Source organism: Leucoraja erinacea, chromosome 21, assembly GCF_028641065.1.
Source record: "Leucoraja erinacea ecotype New England chromosome 21, Leri_hhj_1, whole genome shotgun sequence".
Classification (NCBI taxonomy): Eukaryota; Metazoa; Chordata; class Chondrichthyes; order Rajiformes; family Rajidae; genus Leucoraja; species Leucoraja erinaceus.
The window spans coordinates 1629397-1647052 of NC_073397.1; the positions used below are offsets into that span (position 1 = coordinate 1629397).

Genomic DNA, 17656 nt, shown 5'->3' on the forward strand with positions numbered 1-17656 from the left:
GTGTGCGTATGTGAGCATGAGTTTGTGTGCATGTGTTTGTGGGCGGGTGGGTAGGCGTGAATGTGAGTGTGTGTGAATGTGTTTGTGTGTGGGCATGAATGTGAGTGTGTGCATGTGAGTTTAGGCGTGAGTGTGCGCATGTGAGTGTGTGTGCATGTGTTTGTGGGCGGGTATGTGGGCATGAATGTGAGTGTGCATGTGTGGGTGTGAGTGTGTGCTGTGTGGGTGTGAGTGTGTGCTGTGTGGGTGTGAGTGTGTGCTGTGTGCGTGTGAGTGTGAATGTGAGTGTGTGCTGTGTGGGTGTGAGTGTACTGATGTGGGTCGATGATGGTCTCGTGGGCCGAGGGACCTCAGCAATCTTTATTTGCGTGCTATGCAGGCAGATCATGCCACACACGTGTACGTCAGCTGGTGCTTGAGAAAAATAAACAGAGGTCAGACCCGAGTGTTATTGACTTTACTGCTTTTGACGCAATAAAAACCCCCAAATATTTGGCAGCAAAAGTCACAGAACTAAACTTTGTCCCCTGAAATAGGATGTTAGACTGGCACAGCAGCAGTTAGGAAGAAGATATAAAGACACAGAGTTATACAGAGTGGAAACAGGCCCTTCGGCCCACCGTGTGCCAGGTGTTGCCTCATTCCTGGCTGTGGATGTGAGGTGAGGTGCAGGATCGGCCTGGAGAGATCAGGGCCAGATGCAGCCAGGTGGGACTAGCTGGGTCACTATGGATGAGTTGGGCTGAAGGGCCTGTTTCTGTGCTGTCACTGTAGTGGTTTTCCTGCCGTGCCGAGCCGTGCCGTGCCGGGCCGTGCCGTGCCGAGCCGTGGCGCCGAGCCGTGCCGTGCCGGGGTTGTCTCCCATCGCCAGCCCCGACATTGATGACCAGCTGCCCAAGCCTCCCACACAGCTCTGCCCTCTCCACACTTCCCTCCCTCTCTCCACCTCTCATTCGGGTCCCACCTTCACCCCCAGAGGCCGGCCGTGATCTCACGGCCCCTGTAGTTAATGATCAGCCAGTTCTCACCGCTTTCGCAATGTGTTTCTTTCACAAAGCCCCTCGCCGCCGCTGCCTTCCACGGGACTGTCCCGTCCCCAACCCGGAGCGACCCCGCACCCAGCCAGGAAGAGCGGCCCGGAGCACGGAGCTGCCGGCAGCTATTAGTTCAATAAGGTGTAGTCCACGTTAATGCTGCTCCCACCTCAAACAGCACGAGGGGGTGACAGGGAACACCACCGGCTGGGGCTTTAGTTCAGCTGCTGGTAGGGGGCATTCGGCCCGCAATCCTGCTAGCCCACCTGGCGAACCTGCCTCACAACAGTGTCTCTGCCTCCAGGAGGAGGTGGGGGTGCGGGATAGAGTGAGGGGAGCAGGGCTGCAGTGGAGGAACAGGCACTAGAGTGGGGTGGAGGGGTGGGGGCTATAGTGGGGAGAGGAGGTGGGGGGTTAACATCGTTTTCAGCTGAGAGGGGCAAAGTTTAAAGATGTGTGGAGGTTTGGCTGGAGCTCGCTGCCAGGGGTGGGTGGTGGCAGATACGTTAGTGGTGTTTGACAGACCTTTGGACAAGGACATGGATGTGCAAGGAATGGAGGCATGTGGATCATGTGCTGACAGAGGAGTTAGTTTAACTTGGCATCATGTTGAGCAGGGACATAGTGGGCCAAAGGGCCTGTTCCTGTGCTGTACTGTTCCATGTTCACGCAGGCAAGTGGAGGGGGTCCACACTGCTAGGATTACAAGAGGGGAGGACCAGCAGCGGTCCAGGGTCTGAGCCGAGCTCTGGTCAGTGGGGGGTGTGGGCTCTGATCAGTGGGGGGTGTGGGCTCTGGTCAGCGGGGGGGGGGGGCATGGTCAGTGGGGGGGGGGGCATGGTCAGTGGGGGGTGTGGGGCTCTGGTCAGTGGGGGGTGTGGGGTGGTCAGTGGGGGATCTGGTGGGGACAATGTCACGTGGTGTCAGGGTGCCGCTGGAGACGGTTGCTGAGGCATGGTTGGTGGGCATGAGGTGGGGGTTTGATCGGATGGAGACGGGGTTGTAACTCTGCCTCTCATCCTCCCACCGCAGGGCCGCCCCGGAGGGATGAGCAGCCACCCGGAGACTGTGGCTGGGGGTCACCGTCCGTGGTGAGTGGCGATGCCTCGGGAACACTGGCTGCTGTGGACGTTCCCAGCCACGTTCTGCTGCGCCAGGGTGAAGCTCCGCCAGCGCACTCTGTTCCTCCTCCTCCTCCTGCCCGCCCTGCTGCTCCTCCTCTGGCCCGTGTGGACAGCCCAGCCACCCTGCACGCTCGCCTCCTGCAGCTGCGAGACCTGTGTCACTGACCAAGGCCTCTCCGCATGGTTCGACCAGCGCTTCAACTCTACTGTGCAGCCACTACTGACCAACGACAATACCAACATCTCCACTGACATCCTCCTCTGGTGGCTGGTGAGGAGATCGATCACACACTCATTGACGCTGAAAGTCAAACCTGAAATACGAACAGAAAATGCTGGACAGGCAGCATCTGTGGAGGGAGAAGCAGTTAGCTGATGCCTGGGAGTCTCGATCAGACTGGGCAAGGGCGAAATGAGTGGTTATCCACAGCAGAGAGGGTGGGGGACGGGTGGTGTGGGGAGAGGGTTAAATAGTGCAACACTAAATGGGGCGTAGTCAGCATAAGTTCCAAATTGGGGCAGAATTAGGCCATTCGACCCATCGAGTCTGATCTCTTCCCTCTCTGATCTCTTTCCCTCCCAACCCCATTCTCCTGCCTGCGCCCATAGGTACAAAGGTAAGCTAGCCAAGAATATAAAGGAGTATAGTTAAAGCTTCTTTAGGTATGTGAAGAGGAAAAAATTAGTTAAGACCAAAGTTGGACCCTTGAAGACAGAAACAGGTGAATTTATTATGGAGAACAAGGCAGACAAGTTGAACAGGAACTATGACAATGGACAAGGGAGAGCCAGTGGATGTAGTGTACCTGGACTTTCACAAAGCCTTTGGTAAGGTCCCACATAGAAGATTAGTTGGCAAAATTAAAACACATGGTATTGGGGGTAGGGTACTGACGTGAATACAAAATTAGTTAGCAGACAGGAAACAAAGAGAAGGGATTAACAGGTCACTTTCAAAGTAGCAGGCTCGGTGCTGGGACAGCAGCTGTTTGCAATATACATTAATGATTTAGATGAAGGGATTCAAAGTAACATTAGCAAATTAGCATATGACACAAACCTGGGTGGCAGTGTGAACTGTGAGGAAGATACCATGAGAATGCAGGATGTCTTGGACAGGTTGGGTGAGTGGACAGATGTGGATAAATGTGAGGTTATCCACTTTGGTAACATGAACAGGAAGACAGATTATTATCTAAATTGTGTCAAATTGGGGAAAGGGGAAGTACAATGAAATCTGGATGTCCTTGTTCAGCTGTCACTGAAAGTAAGCATGCAGGTACAGCAGGCAGTGAAGAAAGTGAATGGCATGTTGGCCTTCATAACAAGAGTTCAGTATAGATTTAGATAATAATTTAGTATTGAAGCAAAGATATCCTTCTGCAGTTGTACAGGGCCATAGTGAGACCACACCTGGAGTATTGTGTGCAGTTTTGGTCTCCAAATTTGAGGAAGGACATTCTTGCTATTGAGGGAGTGCAGCTTAAGTTCACAAGGTTAATTCCCGTGATGGCGGGATTGTCATATGTTGAAAGAATGGGCTTGTATACGCTGGAATTTAGGATGAGAAGGCATCTTATTGAAACATATAAGATTATTAAGTGATTGGACACACTACAGGCAGGAAACATTTTCCCGATGTTGGGGGGGGGGGGGGGGGGGGGGGGGGGGGGGGGGGGAGTCCAGATCCAGGGGCCACAGTTTAAGAATAAGGGGTAGGCCATTTAGAACAGAGATGAGGGGAAAAAAAATCACCCAGAGTTGTGAATCTGTGGAATTATCTGCCTCAGAAGGCAGTGGAGGCCAATTTTCTGGATGGTTTCAAGAGAGAGTTAGATAGAGCTCTTAAAGATAGTGGAGTCAGGGGGATGGGGAGAAGCCAGGAACGGGGTATTGATTGTGGATGATCAGCCATGATCACAGTGAATGGCGGTGCTGGCTCGAAGGGCCGAATGGCCTACTCCTGCACCTATTGTCTATTGTCAATAACCCCTGACACCCTTACTAATCAAGAACCTGTCAATCTTCACTTTAAAAACACTTAATGATTTGGCCTCCATCGCCGTTTCAAGCCTGTCAGTCTGGGTAACGTGTTGTAAATTGTGGAACACGTCAGAATAGGAAGTGATCCAAGATGCCGGCAGGAAGACAGAGCCAGTCCTGGAAGTGGCACAGAGACGGGGCTTCCTAAAGTGGTACACACACGGAGTGCTGGAGTAACCCAGTGGGCCAGGCAGCATCGGTGGAGCTGGATCCCGACTCAAACCCTCACCAACGCATGTTCTTCACAGATGCTGCCTGTCCCGCGGAATTACCCCAGCACTTTGTATCCTGTTTAGCATCTGCAGTTCCTTGTTCCCATCTAAAGTTGGAAATGTGTTACAGAGTCAGCAATGTTGTAACAGGTAGAAGGTGAGGGGCTGTTCCTTGTGGCCGTGAGGGCAGTGATCGAGGGCGTCTCTGGGGCAGGAGTTGTGTGTGTGGTGGGGGGGGGGCATTTGGGGGGCATGGTTGTTGGGGGCAGGATCTGGGGGTCTAAGGGAGAGGGTAATTTGGTGGGGATTAGTGGGGGGAAGGGAAGGGGGGGGGGGGGGTTCTGGAGGGGGGGGGAGGTTATCGGGGTCTCCACTGCGGCGTTCCCTCGCTACCCCGTTGCCCCGCCTACACTGGGGGAGATGTGGTCCTTACACTAGGGGTGATGTGGTGCCTCCGGTCCCTACAGAAGCTACAGATGAAGGCCCCGGCCGTCAGCCTGGCCCACGAGCTGCTCTTCCAGCAGGCCCCCAAGTCCCGGCTGGACCCCCGCAACAACTGCCGCTGCCACACCTGCGCTGTTGTGGGCAACTCCGGTAACCTGGTCAGCTCCAGTTACGGCCAGCTAATCGATTCACACCGGTTTGTGTTCAGGTGAGTGGCGGAAATGTAACGGCGTTGCTTCCGCTGTAGAGGAGGGAGGGAGGTTTGGGGAGGGAGGGGGCGAAGGTGGAGGGAGGGGGAGGGAGGGGAAGGGAGGGCGATTGAAGGTCCGCGCAGCCCCTCCGGCCACGGTGAGGGACCCGCTCCCAGCCCCTCTCCACAACCCCACCGCCCTCTGCCACTGCCTAGTGTCTGTCCCATGCACCTTCCGCCCATCTGCCTGGTACTAGCCTGGGAGAGGACAGGTACAGTAGTGCGCACCACTGGAGCATGGAGTCGTGTTGTCCCTACCCCACTGAATGCGAACATCCTGAAGCCCTGGGTGGGAATCGGGATCCCTGGGTGAGTTACAGTGATCAGTAAATCCATGGAGTTACATCTGGGGATCACCAGGTTTGGGAAATGTAAACCCAAGAGCTGGTCATTTTTGATCAACCAGGTCACACCTAAATCCACCTCATATAGTTTAGTTTAGAGATAAAACGGAAATAGGCCCGTTGACCCGCCGAGTCCATGCCGACCACCGTTAGCCCACTTTCTCATCCACTCCCCACACTCCAGCGACTATTTACAAAGGGACAATTATCCCACAAACATGTATGTCTGTGGAGTGTGGGGGGAAACCGGAGCACTTGGAGAAAACCCACACGGTCACGGGGAGAACGTGCAAACTCCACACAGACAGCAGCCGAGGTGAGGATTGAAGCCGGGAGGCCCGGAAGCCCCTCCCACCCACATCTTGGGGTCAATGACTGAGAGGCCCGGAACCAGGACGGCCGTTCGGCCCTGTCCCGCCGGTAACTGCTGCCCTTTCCCAAGGATGAACCAGGCGGTGACGGAAGGCTACGAGGCGGACGTTGGCCGCAAGACCACCCACCACCTGATGTACCCGGAGAGCGCCCGCAGTCTGGAGCCGGGGGTGAGGCCCGTGCTCGTTCCCTTCAAGCCCCGGGACCTGCAGTGGATGCAGCCCGGCACACGGTGAGTGGGGACCCGGGTAGATAGATGCCCGGCGGGGGTCCGGGGCCGTGGTGTCCACGTTGTGAGGAGCCGGGGCTGAGCCCGTCCGGGGTGGGTGTCTGGGGGTCCCGGGGGCGGGGGTACACTGCCCTCACCCTAATGCCCCCGCTGCGACACTCACCGCGGCCTCTTCTTGCCTTGCAGAGCGCGGAGAGCCCTTCGAGTCGACTGGGACAAGGTGAGGGGAGAGGATGGGGAGGCAGTCAACCCCCCAGCCTCAACCCCCCCCCCCCCCCCTCCTCCCCCGACCTCCCCCCCCCTCCACCCGACCTCCCCCCCCCCCCCCCCTCCCCCTCCACCCACCACCTGCCCCCCTCCGTGCACTGTCTGACCCCAGTGACTTCACTGACCTTGACCCTTAACCTCACCACTGACCCTGTGACCCCAGCCGATCCTGTGGACTGGAGGATAGCTAATGTTATCCCACTTTTCAAGAAAGGAGCGAGAGAGAAAACGTGGAATTACAGACCAGTTAGCCCCACTTCGGTGGTGGGAAAGATGCTGGAGTCAGTTATTAAAGAGGTAATAATGGTGCATTTAGATAGCAGTAAAAGGATTGGTCCAAGTCAACATGGATTTATGAAAGGGAAATCATGCTGGACTAATCTTCTGGAATTTTTTGAGGATGTGACAGATAAAATGGATGAAGGGGAGCCAGTGGATGTAGTGCATCTAGACTTTCAGAAAGCCTTTGATAAGGTCCCGCACGGGAGACTGGTGACTAAAATTAGAGCACATGGTATTGGGGTAGGGTGTTGACATGGATAGAAAATTGGTTGGCAGACAGGAAGCAAAGAGTAGGAGTGAACGGGTCCTTTTCAGAATGGCAGGCAGCGGCGAGTGGAGTGCCGCAAGGCTCGGTGTTGGGGCTGCAACTGTTTACCATATATATTAATGATTTGGAAGAGGGAATTAGCAGCAACACTAGCAAGTTTGCGGATGACACAAAGCTGGGTGGAAATGTGAACTGTGAAGAGGATGTTAGGAGTTTGCAGGGTGACCTGGACAGGTTGAGTGAGTGGGCAGATGCGTGGCAGATGCAGTATAATATAGATAAATGTGATGTTATCCACTTTGGCGGCAAAAACAAGGGGGCAGATTACTATCTCAATAGGGTTAGGTTAGGTAAGGGGGAGGTACAGCGAGACATGGGTGTCCTTGTACACCGGTCACTGAAAGCTGGCCTGCAGGTACAGAGAGCAGTGAAGAAAGCTAATGGAATGTTGGCCTTCATAACAAGAGGATTTCAGTATAGGAGTAAAGAGGTTATTCTGCAGTTGTATAAGGCTCTGGTGAGCACATCTGTTCTAGATGTCAGCAGATCTATATCGGTGAGACCAAGCGGAGGTTGGGCGATCGTTTCGCCGAACACCTCCGCTCGGTCCGCAATAACCAAGCTGACCTCCCGGTGGCTCAGCACTTCAACTCCCCCTCCCACTCCGTCTCCGACCTCTCTGTCCTGGGTCTCCTCCATAGCCACAGCGAGCAGCACCGGAAATTGGAGGAACAGCACCTCATATTCTGTTTGGGGAGTCTGCACCTCGGGGGCATGAACATCGAATTCTCCCAATTTTGTTAGTCCTTGCTGTCTCCTCCCCTTCCTCAGCCCCCCTGCTGTCTCCTCCCATCCCCCAGCCTTCGGGCTCCTCCTCCTTTTCCCTTTCTTGTCCCCACCCACCCCCGCCCCCGATCAGTCTGAAGAAGGGTTTCGGCCCGAAACGTTGCCTATTTCCTTCGCTCCCTAGATGCTGCTGCACCCGCTGAGTTTCTCCAGCTTTTTTGTGTAACCTTCGATTCTCCAGCATCTGCAGTTCCCTCTTAAGCACATCTGGAGTATTGTGTGCAGTTTTGGTCTCCTAATTTGAGGAAGGACATCCTTGTGATTGAAGCAGTGCAGCGTAGGTTCACGAGATTGATCCCTGGGATGGCGGGACTGTCATATGAGGAAAGATTGAAAAGACTAGGCTTGTATTCACTGGAGTTTAGAAGGATGAGGGGGTTCTTATAGAAACATATAAAATTATAAAAGGACTGGACAAGCTGGATGCAGGAAAAATGTTCCCAATGTTGGGACCATTGGGACCATTGATTCCCCAGTCTTAGAATAAAGGGGAGGTCATTTAAGACTGAGGTGAGAAAAAACTTTTTCACCCGGAGAGTTGTGAATTTATGGAATTCCCTGCCACAGAGGGCAGTGGAGGCCAAGTCACTGGATGGATTTAAGAGAGAGTTAGATAGAGCTGGGTTATTGATAGGGGGCGATCAGCTATGATCACAATGAATGGCGGTGCTGGCTCGAAGGGCCGAATAGCCTCCTCCTGCACCTATTTTCTATGTTTCTATCCCTAACCCAATTGCCCTCAACCCTGACCCCGCAGTGACCGTGGCTGACGTCACCCTGACCCCAGCCGACCCCTGACCTGGCCCTAATGATCTCACCCGTGACCCCAGCCGACCCTAATGACCTCACCCATGACCCCAGCCGACCCCTGACCTGACCCCAATGACCTGAGCCGTGACCCGTGACCTCTCCCGCAGGCCCTCACCTTCCATCCGGCCTTCATGAAGTACGTGCACGACGCCTGGACCCAGGGTCACGGCCGCTACCCGTCCACCGGCCTCCTGGCGCTCGTCCTCGCCCTGCACCTGTGCGACCAGGTGAGTGGCCCCGCCCCCGCCCCCGCCCCCCCGCCCACCACCTGCGGCAGGACAGCCCTGGGGGGGGGGGGCGGGGGGGGGCTCCCTCGGACTAGGGGACGTGCGGGGGGGGGGGTCTTGGTTTTTGGTTTCTTGGTCCTCCAAAATATTCCGAATTTAAACTGGAGGTTGTCTGGGGGGGGGGGGTTGTTCTGTCCCGTGGGAGGGTAGTTGTTGGGGGGGGGGGTTGTCTGTCCCGTGGGGGGGGGGGGTTGTCTGTCGGGGGGTGGTTGGTCCCACACTGACGCTGTGCCGCCCGCCCCGCAGGTGTCGGTGATGGGCTACGGGTCGGACGGGCGCGGGGATTGGCACCATTACTGGGAGCGGAACCGACTGGCCGGCGCCTTCCGATTCACCGGAGTTCACGACGCTACGTTCGAGGCCGCGGTCATCAGGCGCCTGGCGGCCGGTGGCAAAGTCCGTCTGTATCGGGGCCGTCTCTGACCCACTCCGGCCGGACATTCAACGTGGCACGGCAGCGGCGGCGGCGGGGAACATCGCCGGTAGATACACACATCCCACCCCACTCTGCATTCATATATCTCCTTTTCACAACTCCCCGGGGGCCACCGCATTCCTAGCACCGACTCTCCGCCGCCGGGGTCGCCCTAAGCCCCCCCCCCCCGGGCCACAACTCTGTCCCCCGTTGTCAGTCCCAACACGCGGTCTCAGCCTCGCCGCCTTCGCTCGGTCACTTCTCTCCGGCCGCTGCCCGACACGATGTCGTCAAACCCCGTGTCCGCCACAACACTGAGACCATCCAGCCCTTGGGGAGGGGCCGGTGTTGGCCCACCGAGGTCAGAGGGCCGCCACCTCTTCACTTGCCCCCGTTGTGAAGCGACAGCACGGCGCAAGGCCATTCGGCCCAACACGTCTGTGCAGACCAGCGGGAGAACAAAGAGGAAATAGAATGAATTGTATTGTGTGTCTTGTTGCTTTTCACTTCGTATTCAAATGTCACCTCAATTGGTACAACTGTGACAATAAACTGACATGTAAACCCACCACTGTTGTTCCCATCTGATGTGATCGCCGAGAAAAAAGCAGTGTTTGTTGAACCCAGCGGGTCGGGCAGCGCCTGTAGAGGGAATGGGCGTCGCGACCCTTCTTCAGGCCTGATCAGAAACATCATCTGTCCACTCCCTACACGGATGCTGCCCGACCCGCTCAGTTCCTCCAGCACTTTGTGTGTTTTTTTGTGTAAACCAGCTCCTGCAGCTCCCGTGTCGGTTCCAAAGATCCAAATAATTCTGGGCATTTTTGAGCCGAGACAAAAAGAGATGTTTCCTTCCACCGGGACACAAATAAACCGGAATCTTTAACTTTTACCAAATATTTAATAACCAATTTTGAAAACTCTGGAGGAAAAACTTTTATGAAAAATTTGTCAAAATAAAAGTTTCGTCGAACGCAGTAAACCGCGGGCCGTGAATGACGGGACACCGAGTGTCCGAATGATGCTTCCCCCGTCCGGCCTAAAGTGCAAAAACCGCGCTTGTGCTTCTAATCGAGGTCGGGGCCTGTCCTCTCTCCCCTCGCCCCGGGGCCCGTCCACCGACCCCTTCCCCGGCCGTTCACCTGCTCCCTGCTCCGCGCTGCCGCCCTTCACTTCGCCCGGGGCCCGGACAACGAAACACTGACCCTACCCCCCCGCCCTCGCCGCCTGACCGAACCGCTGATTCAACCGATTGAAACGACAACCCCGGCCATCTGTCTCCCTCCACCCCCCCCTCTACGTTCGACGAGGGTGGCGGCCGGACAGTGAAGAGCTCCCGTCCCTCGGGCAGTAAATGTAGGGAACTGATCCTTCAGCCCGAGTCTGCAGAAGGTGAAACGTTGACTGCCCGCCTGCCTCACAGACGCTGCCCGACCCGCTGGCTTTGTGTTTTGCTCAGGATTCTAGCACCTGCACGTCCTCATAATGTCCATCGGACAGCGAGGTTTCTGAGGTGCGTTTTTTGGCACTTATGCTGGGGGGGGGGGTTTTGGGGGGGGGGGGGGGGGGGGGGGGGGGGGGGGGTTGTTGTGGGGAGAAAGGGAGGTGTGGAGCACACGAGGAGGGGGGGGGGGGGGCGAGTTGCGGGGATGAAGGTAGTTGTGGGGCTGGGGAGAGAAGGGGAGGAAGGGAGTTGTGGGGGACGAGGGGATTGTGGAGAGGGGCTGGGAGCGGGTCCATCACCGTGGCCGGAGAGGCAGCCAGGACCTAGCCCGGGGCAGCAACTCGTGCCGGAACAACCAGCCCAGGAGCGATGGGGAGGTCACAGGGGACGTGCCAGGGCCAGAGGGCACCAGCCGTCATCAAAATCTACTAAACATTTGATTTTAAGACTAATCACGTTGTCAAGATTAACAAATATTCTTTAAAACCCAAACACACTTTGGAAGCTGGAACAATGAAACAAGTAAGGCGCTGGTTGAAAGGAAAGCGAGGAGCCCGGGCGGGGCCAGAGAGAGAGAGCAGCCGACAGAAGAGGCTACAGACAGAGCCCAGCGCCACTAACTACATCCCCACTAACTACAGGCTTAGCTCCCGCCGGCCATGGCAGAATTTGCAGCGAACCCATTTGACAACCTGAAGCTTGTACAGTTTTGTCACAAATAAATATCTAGCCATATTAAGATTCACAAAGCGAAATAACTCGTTGTGTCTGCGTCCACAAGTACCGGCGCCGCTCCGGCCCGCGGCTGCCGGGCGCTTCACCATGGAGCGGGAACCCGGACCCGCGCCCGGGGACTGAGCGGGCAGTTTGATACCAAGCTGAAAGAGCAAGAATGCTGGCCGGAGCCGCGTCCAGTGGCCGGGCATGTGTCCGGAGCCGGTGACCGGGCCGCACCTGTTACATCAATTGCGGCGCCGAGCGGTCGTTGGTGATGGTTTTGCGCAGTTTGACGCCGCCGCGGATCACGGACAGGACGTCCCCCGGGTCGGTGGGCGAGGTGGTGGCTGGTCGCTGAGAGCCCTCTGCCTTAGCGGGAGGCACCGACAGCCCATTGCCCGCAGAGCCGGGCTGGTGGGCCCCCGGGCCGGGCAGGTGTGGCCCCGGGCCAGGCTGATGGGCCCCCGGGCCGGGCTGGGTGGAGGCGCAGTAGCGGAGGTCTCGGTGCGCGTGCCCACCGCGGACACACTCGTCGCTGGTGGCACGGCCGCCCATGGGCCCGGGCACGGGGGCGAGCATGGGCACGACCGGGGTGCGGATGGGGATGGGAACCCCGCTGATGGTGCCACGCCTCGGGCCCGGCTTACTGGAGGGTTTCCTGCGGATGGTGGCGAGGTGCGGGGGTGCGGGGTCGCTGCACAGACTGACGGTGGAGGCCGGCCGCTTCCCCTGGAACATGCGGCGGTAGTTGTGGCTCAAGTCGCTGTTCCGCGGGATCGTGGACGACTTGTCAAAGCTCAGCTGGTCCAGCAGCTCCGGCTCCCCGGGCAGTGACAGGTAGTCGTAGTCGGACACTGCAGAGACAGGTTGAGGAGGGGTCAGACACAGGGGCACGGTGATGGGTCAAGGACAGAGATGGTCGTGGGTCAGGGCCCTCACACCCGCCCCAGGGGGTCGGACAGCCGAGCCCCACCGTCACAAATCCAGGTCAAGGCCCCTTCGGCCCCTAGAGCCCACTCCCATACATCCCGCAGCCCCGCGTCCCAGAACTCCCCGGATCATCCCAATGACCGGGATACCCACCCCCTCCCCCCCCCCCCCCCCCTTTCCCCCTCCCTCCCCTACTCCCTCCCCTTTCCCCCTCCCCCCCCCCCCCCCCTCTTCCCCCAATCCCCGCCTCCCCACCACCCCCCCCTCCCCCCCCTCCCCTCCTCCTCCCCCCCCCCCCCCCCAAGCGGTCACTCAACCCCGACCTGATCGCCACCTAGAGAGGGTAAAAAAACGAACAACTCACCAATCAGTGCCTGATCCTTCCTCGCTGCTGCAACACGGAAACACCGAGTGCCAACCGACCGGGAGGGTGGGGGAGAGATGGGAGCGGGCAGTGGGGAACATTACAATTAGTGGGTTTGTTGCACCTATGAACCACCATACGTCAGCATCTAAACACACGCGGAAACCAGTGACGCGCCCGGTGCCTCCCCGTCACTCCTCGGTCTGACCACTGACCCCCCCCCCCCCCTGCGGCATTCACACCCCCCCCCCCTCTACCCAACACACCCTGATCCCCCTCCCCCTTCCTCTTCCGCCCGCACCCACCTCTAACCCCCCCCCCCCACCCACCCCCCTTCTCCCACCCCCATCTCTCCAACCGAACCCGGGCCCTTCACCGCAGTTACCCCCCGCCCTCACCCACGTTACTCCCACCATCCTGTCCCTACTCACGGTGCATAGGGATGGTGTCCTCGGAGCAGGAAGGGGTGGTGGTCTGGGTGCTGTAGCCGCTGGAACATGGCAGTGAGTCCCGGGATCCGCGCCGCCCCTCCCCGCCTGCGCCCGCCAGCGGCAACGACAGCGGCAACGGCCCCCCCCGCCGCGACCTGCAGGAACATGGCAGCTCAGCAACATGGCACCGGGGGATGGGGGGGGGGGAGGACGAGGGGAGGGGGGAGGACGATGAGGGGGGCAGACAAGGAGGGGGCAGCATTACCTTGTAGGCGGTGCCAGTCAGGGCTTGCGGTCTCTCGGTGCCCGCTGGGGGCTGGTGGTTGTCCCGTTATATCCGGCGCTGGGAGCCCAGTCCGGAGGGGGGAGCGCCGGCCAGTCCTAGAGTGGAGAAAGGGAAGGTGAAGGATTGCCTGGGATACACCCCCCCCCCCCCGGAACAGACTCCTTCCCACCCTCGTCCCGAATTCACCCACCCCAGGTACCTGTCCCCACCAGTACTGTACCCCAATGTTATACACACGGGCCTGTCGTACCCCAGCCCAGACGCTGGGGGTCTCAGCGAGAGTGGGGAGTGGGGGGGGGGAATGGGGTGTAATGAGGATAAGGGAGGATGTGGGTGTGGGGAGGAGGGGACAGAGATTCATGCAAGAGAGATAGAGAGAGTGAGAGATGTAAATATTAGAGAGAGATCCTCGTTGCCGTGGGTTTGTAAGGGGTGAGAACGTGCCGATATTTACAGCCCCTGTCCTGGCTGGGCTCAGCGTGGAAATACCACTTTGTTCAACACAGGGGGTGGTGGAGGGGGGGGAGGGGGGATGGGGAAGGGGGTCACCTCCCTGGCTGCAGCTGGTGCTGGACACGGACGAGGGACCTCACATTAGGGGCACAGCTGGAGGGAGCAACGGACTGGAAGAGCCCGGGGGAGGGGAGGACGGGCTGGGGTAGGTGGGGGGTGAGGAGTGAGGGGCAGAGGGAGGCGGGGATGGGATACATCGTACCTGGCCTGACACCGACATGTCCGGGGGGGTGGGGGTACTCCTTACCTGGCTGTCGTCGGAGACGGAGACGTCTCTGGTGGGGGGGGAGGGGGCAGCATGGCTCCCGGAGAGACCGGCTCAAAGCTGGGAATGCTGGGGTGTCTGGCAACCGCAGGCAGGTACAGGGAATAGCTGCTGGGAACGAGAGACACACATCACTCACACTCTCACCCTTCCCTACATCTCACCCCCCCTTCCACCTCACCTAGCCCTCCCCCCCCCTCCCACAACCCTACTTCTCACCCCTCCCCTCCCTTACAACTCACCTCCCCCTCACCACAACCACCCTCGCCCTCTCCTCCCCCTCACCCCCCACCCCAGTCCCAACCATTCCTCTCCCTACCCAATCTCTTCCACCTCCCCTCCCCCCATTCATCCAAAATCCATCACGTCAAACTGCTGGAGTTACAGGTGGGCACCTCATGTCAACAAGAGCAAGGAGATAGTGATTGACTTCAGGAAGCCACGTGGCACACATAGCCCAGTTTATATTGACGCCACCAGAGTAGAGATGGTTGAAGACTTCAAGTTCCTCGGAGTAAATATAACCAGAAACTTGTCCTGGACCAGCCACATCAAAGCAATGGCCAAGAAAGCACATCAATGCCTCTACTTCCTTAGAAGACTTAGCAAGTTTGGCATGTCTCCTACAACTCTCACCAACGTCTATAGATATGCCAGAGAAAGCATTTTATCAATGTGCAACTCAACATGGCATGGGAACAGCTCCATCCAAGACCACCAAGGGATATGGGGAGAAGGCAGCAGAACGGGGTTAAAAGGGAAATATAGAGTAGCTAAGATTGAATGGCAGAGTACACTCAATGGGTTGAATGGCCTCATTCTGCTCCTAGAACCTACAAACTTATGAAATTGCAGAGAATTGTGGACGCAGCCCAGACAGTCACATAAACCAACCTCCCTTCCATTGACTCCATCTACACTTCATGCTGCCTCGGCAAGGCCAGCAGCCTAATCAAGGACCGGTCTCACGCCAATCATTCTGTCTTCTCCCCTCTCCCATCAGGCAAGGGGTACAGAAGTGTTAAAAAGCACATCTCCAGATTCAGGGACTGTTTCTTCTCAGCTGTTATCAGGCAACTGAACCATCCTATCACCAACTGGCGGGGAGATTTGCAAAGGCTACTGCGGAGACTTTAAACTAGAACGGTTGGGGGGAGGGACTCAAATAGGGAAAGCTAGTAGTCAGTGTGCGAGGCAGGAGGCAGAGAATGGTAGCACTCGGACACAAAATGTAGGGGAGAAAGAAGAAAAAGATAATAAACAGAGAATAAGAGGCGGTGGGTTTCTTAAATGTGTATATTTTAATGCTAGGAGCATTGTAAGAAAGGTGGATGAGCTTAGAGCCTGGATTGACACCTGGAAGTATGATGTTGTGGCGATCAGTGAAACATGGTTGCAGGAGGGCTGTAATTGGAAACTAAATATTCCAGGAATTTGTTGCTTTAGGTGTGATAGAATTGGAGGGGCAAGAGGTGGAGGTGTTGCATTGCTTGTTAGGGAAAATATTACAGCAGTGCTTTGGCAGGATAGATTAGAGGGCTCGTCTAGGGAGGCTATTTGGGTGGAACTGAGAAATGGGAAATGGACTTATAGGGGTGTATTATAGGCCGCCTAATGGGGAGCGAGAATTGGAAGAGCAAATATGTAAGGAGATTGCAGATATTAGTAGTAAGCACAAGGTAGTGATTGTGGGAGATTTCAACTTTCCACACATAGACTGGGAAACACATTCTGTAAATGGGCTGGATGGGTTGGAGTTTGTAAAATTTATGCAGGATAGTTTTTTGCAGCAATACATAGAGGTACCTACTAGAGAAGGGGCAGTGCTGGACCTCCTGTTAGGAAATGAGACAGGTCAGGTGGCGGAGGTATGTGTTGGGGAGCACTTCGGGTCCAGTGATCACAATACCATTAGTTTCAATATAATTATGGAGAGGGTCAGAACTGGACCTAGGGTTGAGATTTTTGATTGGAGAAAGGCTAACTTTGAGGAGATGCAAAAGGATTTAAAAGGAGTGAATTGGGACATTTTGTTTGATGGGAAAGATGTGGAGGAGAAATGGAGGACATTTAAAGGTGACATTTTAAGAGTACAGAATCTTTATGTCCCTGTTCAGTTGAAAGGAAATAGTAAAAATTGGAAAGAGCCTTTGTTTTCAAGGTAAATTGGACACTTGGTTCGGAAAAAGAGAGAGATCTACAATAATTATAGGCAGCATGGAGTAAATGAGGTGCTTGAGGAGTATAAAGAATGTAAAAATAATCTTAAGAAAGAAATTAGAAAAGCTAAAAGAAGATACGAGGTTGCTTTGGCAAGTACGGTGAAAGTAAATCCAAAGGGTTTCTACAGCTATATTAATAGCAAAAGGATAACGAGGGATAAAATTGGTCCATTAGAGAGTCAGAGTGGACAGCTATCTGCAGAGCCAAAAGAGATGGGGGAGATATTGAACTATTTCTTTTCTTCCGTATTCACCAAGGAGAAGGATATTGAATTATGTGAGGTAAGGGAAACAAGTAGAGTAGCTATGGAACCTATGAGATTCAAAGACGAGGAAGTACTGACACTTTTGAAAAATATACAAGTGGATAAGTCTCCAGGTCCTGACAGAATATTCCCTAGGACTGAGGGAAGTTAGTGTAGAAATAGCAGGGGCTATGCCAGAAATATTTCAATTGTCATTAGAAACGGGAATAGTCCCCGAGGATTGGCGTACTGCGCATGTTGTTCCATTGTTTAAAAAGGGTTCTAAGAGTAAACCTAGCAATTATAGACCTGTTAGTTTGACGTCAGTGGTGGGCAAATTAATGGAAAGGATACTTAGAGATAATATATATAAGCATCTGGATAAACAGGGTCTGATTAGGAACAGTCAACATGGATTTGTGCCTGGAAGGTCATGTTTGACTAATCTTCTTGAATTTTTTGAAGAGGTTACTAGGGAAATTGACGAGGGTAAAGCAGTGGATGTTGTCTATATGGACTTTAGTAAGGCCTTTGACAAGGTTCCTCATGGAAGGTTGGTTAAGAAGGTTCAATTGTTGGGTATTAATGGTGGAGTAGCAAGATGGATTCAACAGTGGCTGAATGGGAGATGCCAGAGAGTAATGGTGGATGGCTATTTGTCAGGTTGGAGGCCGGTGACTAGTGGGGTGCCTCAGGGATCTGTGTTGGGTCCACTGTTGTTTGTCATGCACATCAATGATCTGGATGATGGTGTGGTAAATTGGATTAGTAAGTATGCAGATGATACTAAGATAGGTGGTTTTTGTGGATAATGAAGTAGATTTTCAAAGTCTACAGAGAGATTTAGGCCATTTGGAAGAGTGAGCTGAAAGATGGCAGATGGAGTTTAATGCTGATAAGTGTGAGGTGCTACATCTTGGCAGGACAAATCAAAATAGGACATACATGGTAAATGGTAGCGAATTGAGGAATGCAGTTGAACAGAGGGATCTAGGAATAACTGTGCACAGTT

The 17656-nt window shown here is 55.4% G+C and overlaps 2 protein-coding genes across 5 annotated transcripts in view; one reads left to right on the forward strand and one right to left on the reverse strand.

Moving 5' to 3' along the window:
- Positions 1 to 529: 529 nt before the first annotated feature.
- On the forward strand, positions 530 to 9795 carry LOC129707169 (CMP-N-acetylneuraminate-beta-galactosamide-alpha-2,3-sialyltransferase 2-like). 3 transcript variants are annotated; one of them, XM_055651969.1, is made up of 7 exons: positions 530 to 661; positions 2067 to 2429; positions 4881 to 5065; positions 5894 to 6055; positions 6239 to 6272; positions 8633 to 8752; positions 9059 to 9795. In XM_055651969.1, exons 2-7 carry the CDS (start codon positions 2136 to 2138, stop codon positions 9233 to 9235), a joined length of 972 nt encoding a protein of 323 aa, XP_055507944.1. In that variant the 5' UTR covers positions 530 to 661; positions 2067 to 2135; the 3' UTR covers positions 9236 to 9795. The 3 variants fall into 3 exon arrangements, with proteins under 3 accessions (XP_055507944.1, XP_055507946.1, XP_055507945.1); XM_055651971.1 differs by lacking the exon at positions 530 to 661 and adding an exon at positions 687 to 708; XM_055651970.1 differs by lacking the exon at positions 530 to 661 and adding an exon at positions 1054 to 1175.
- A 2308-nt stretch (positions 9796 to 12103) lies between these two features.
- mtss1 (MTSS I-BAR domain containing 1) overlaps positions 12104 to 17656 on the reverse strand; it is a 36059-nt gene continuing 30506 nt past the window's right edge. Inside the window, exons 10-14 of one of the 2 annotated variants that reach the window (XM_055651974.1) lie at positions 14160 to 14285; positions 13379 to 13494; positions 13114 to 13268; positions 12683 to 12709; positions 12104 to 12242 (exon numbers count right to left, since the gene is read on the reverse strand). In XM_055651974.1, the coding sequence (XP_055507949.1) occupies positions 12686 to 12709; positions 13114 to 13268; positions 13379 to 13494; positions 14160 to 14285 (421 nt within the window). In that variant the 3' untranslated portion in view covers positions 12104 to 12242; positions 12683 to 12685. Of the gene's footprint in view, positions 12243 to 12682; positions 12710 to 13113; positions 13269 to 13378; positions 13495 to 14159; positions 14289 to 17656 lie in introns of both variants that reach the window. The other variant, XM_055651972.1, reaches the window with a different exon arrangement.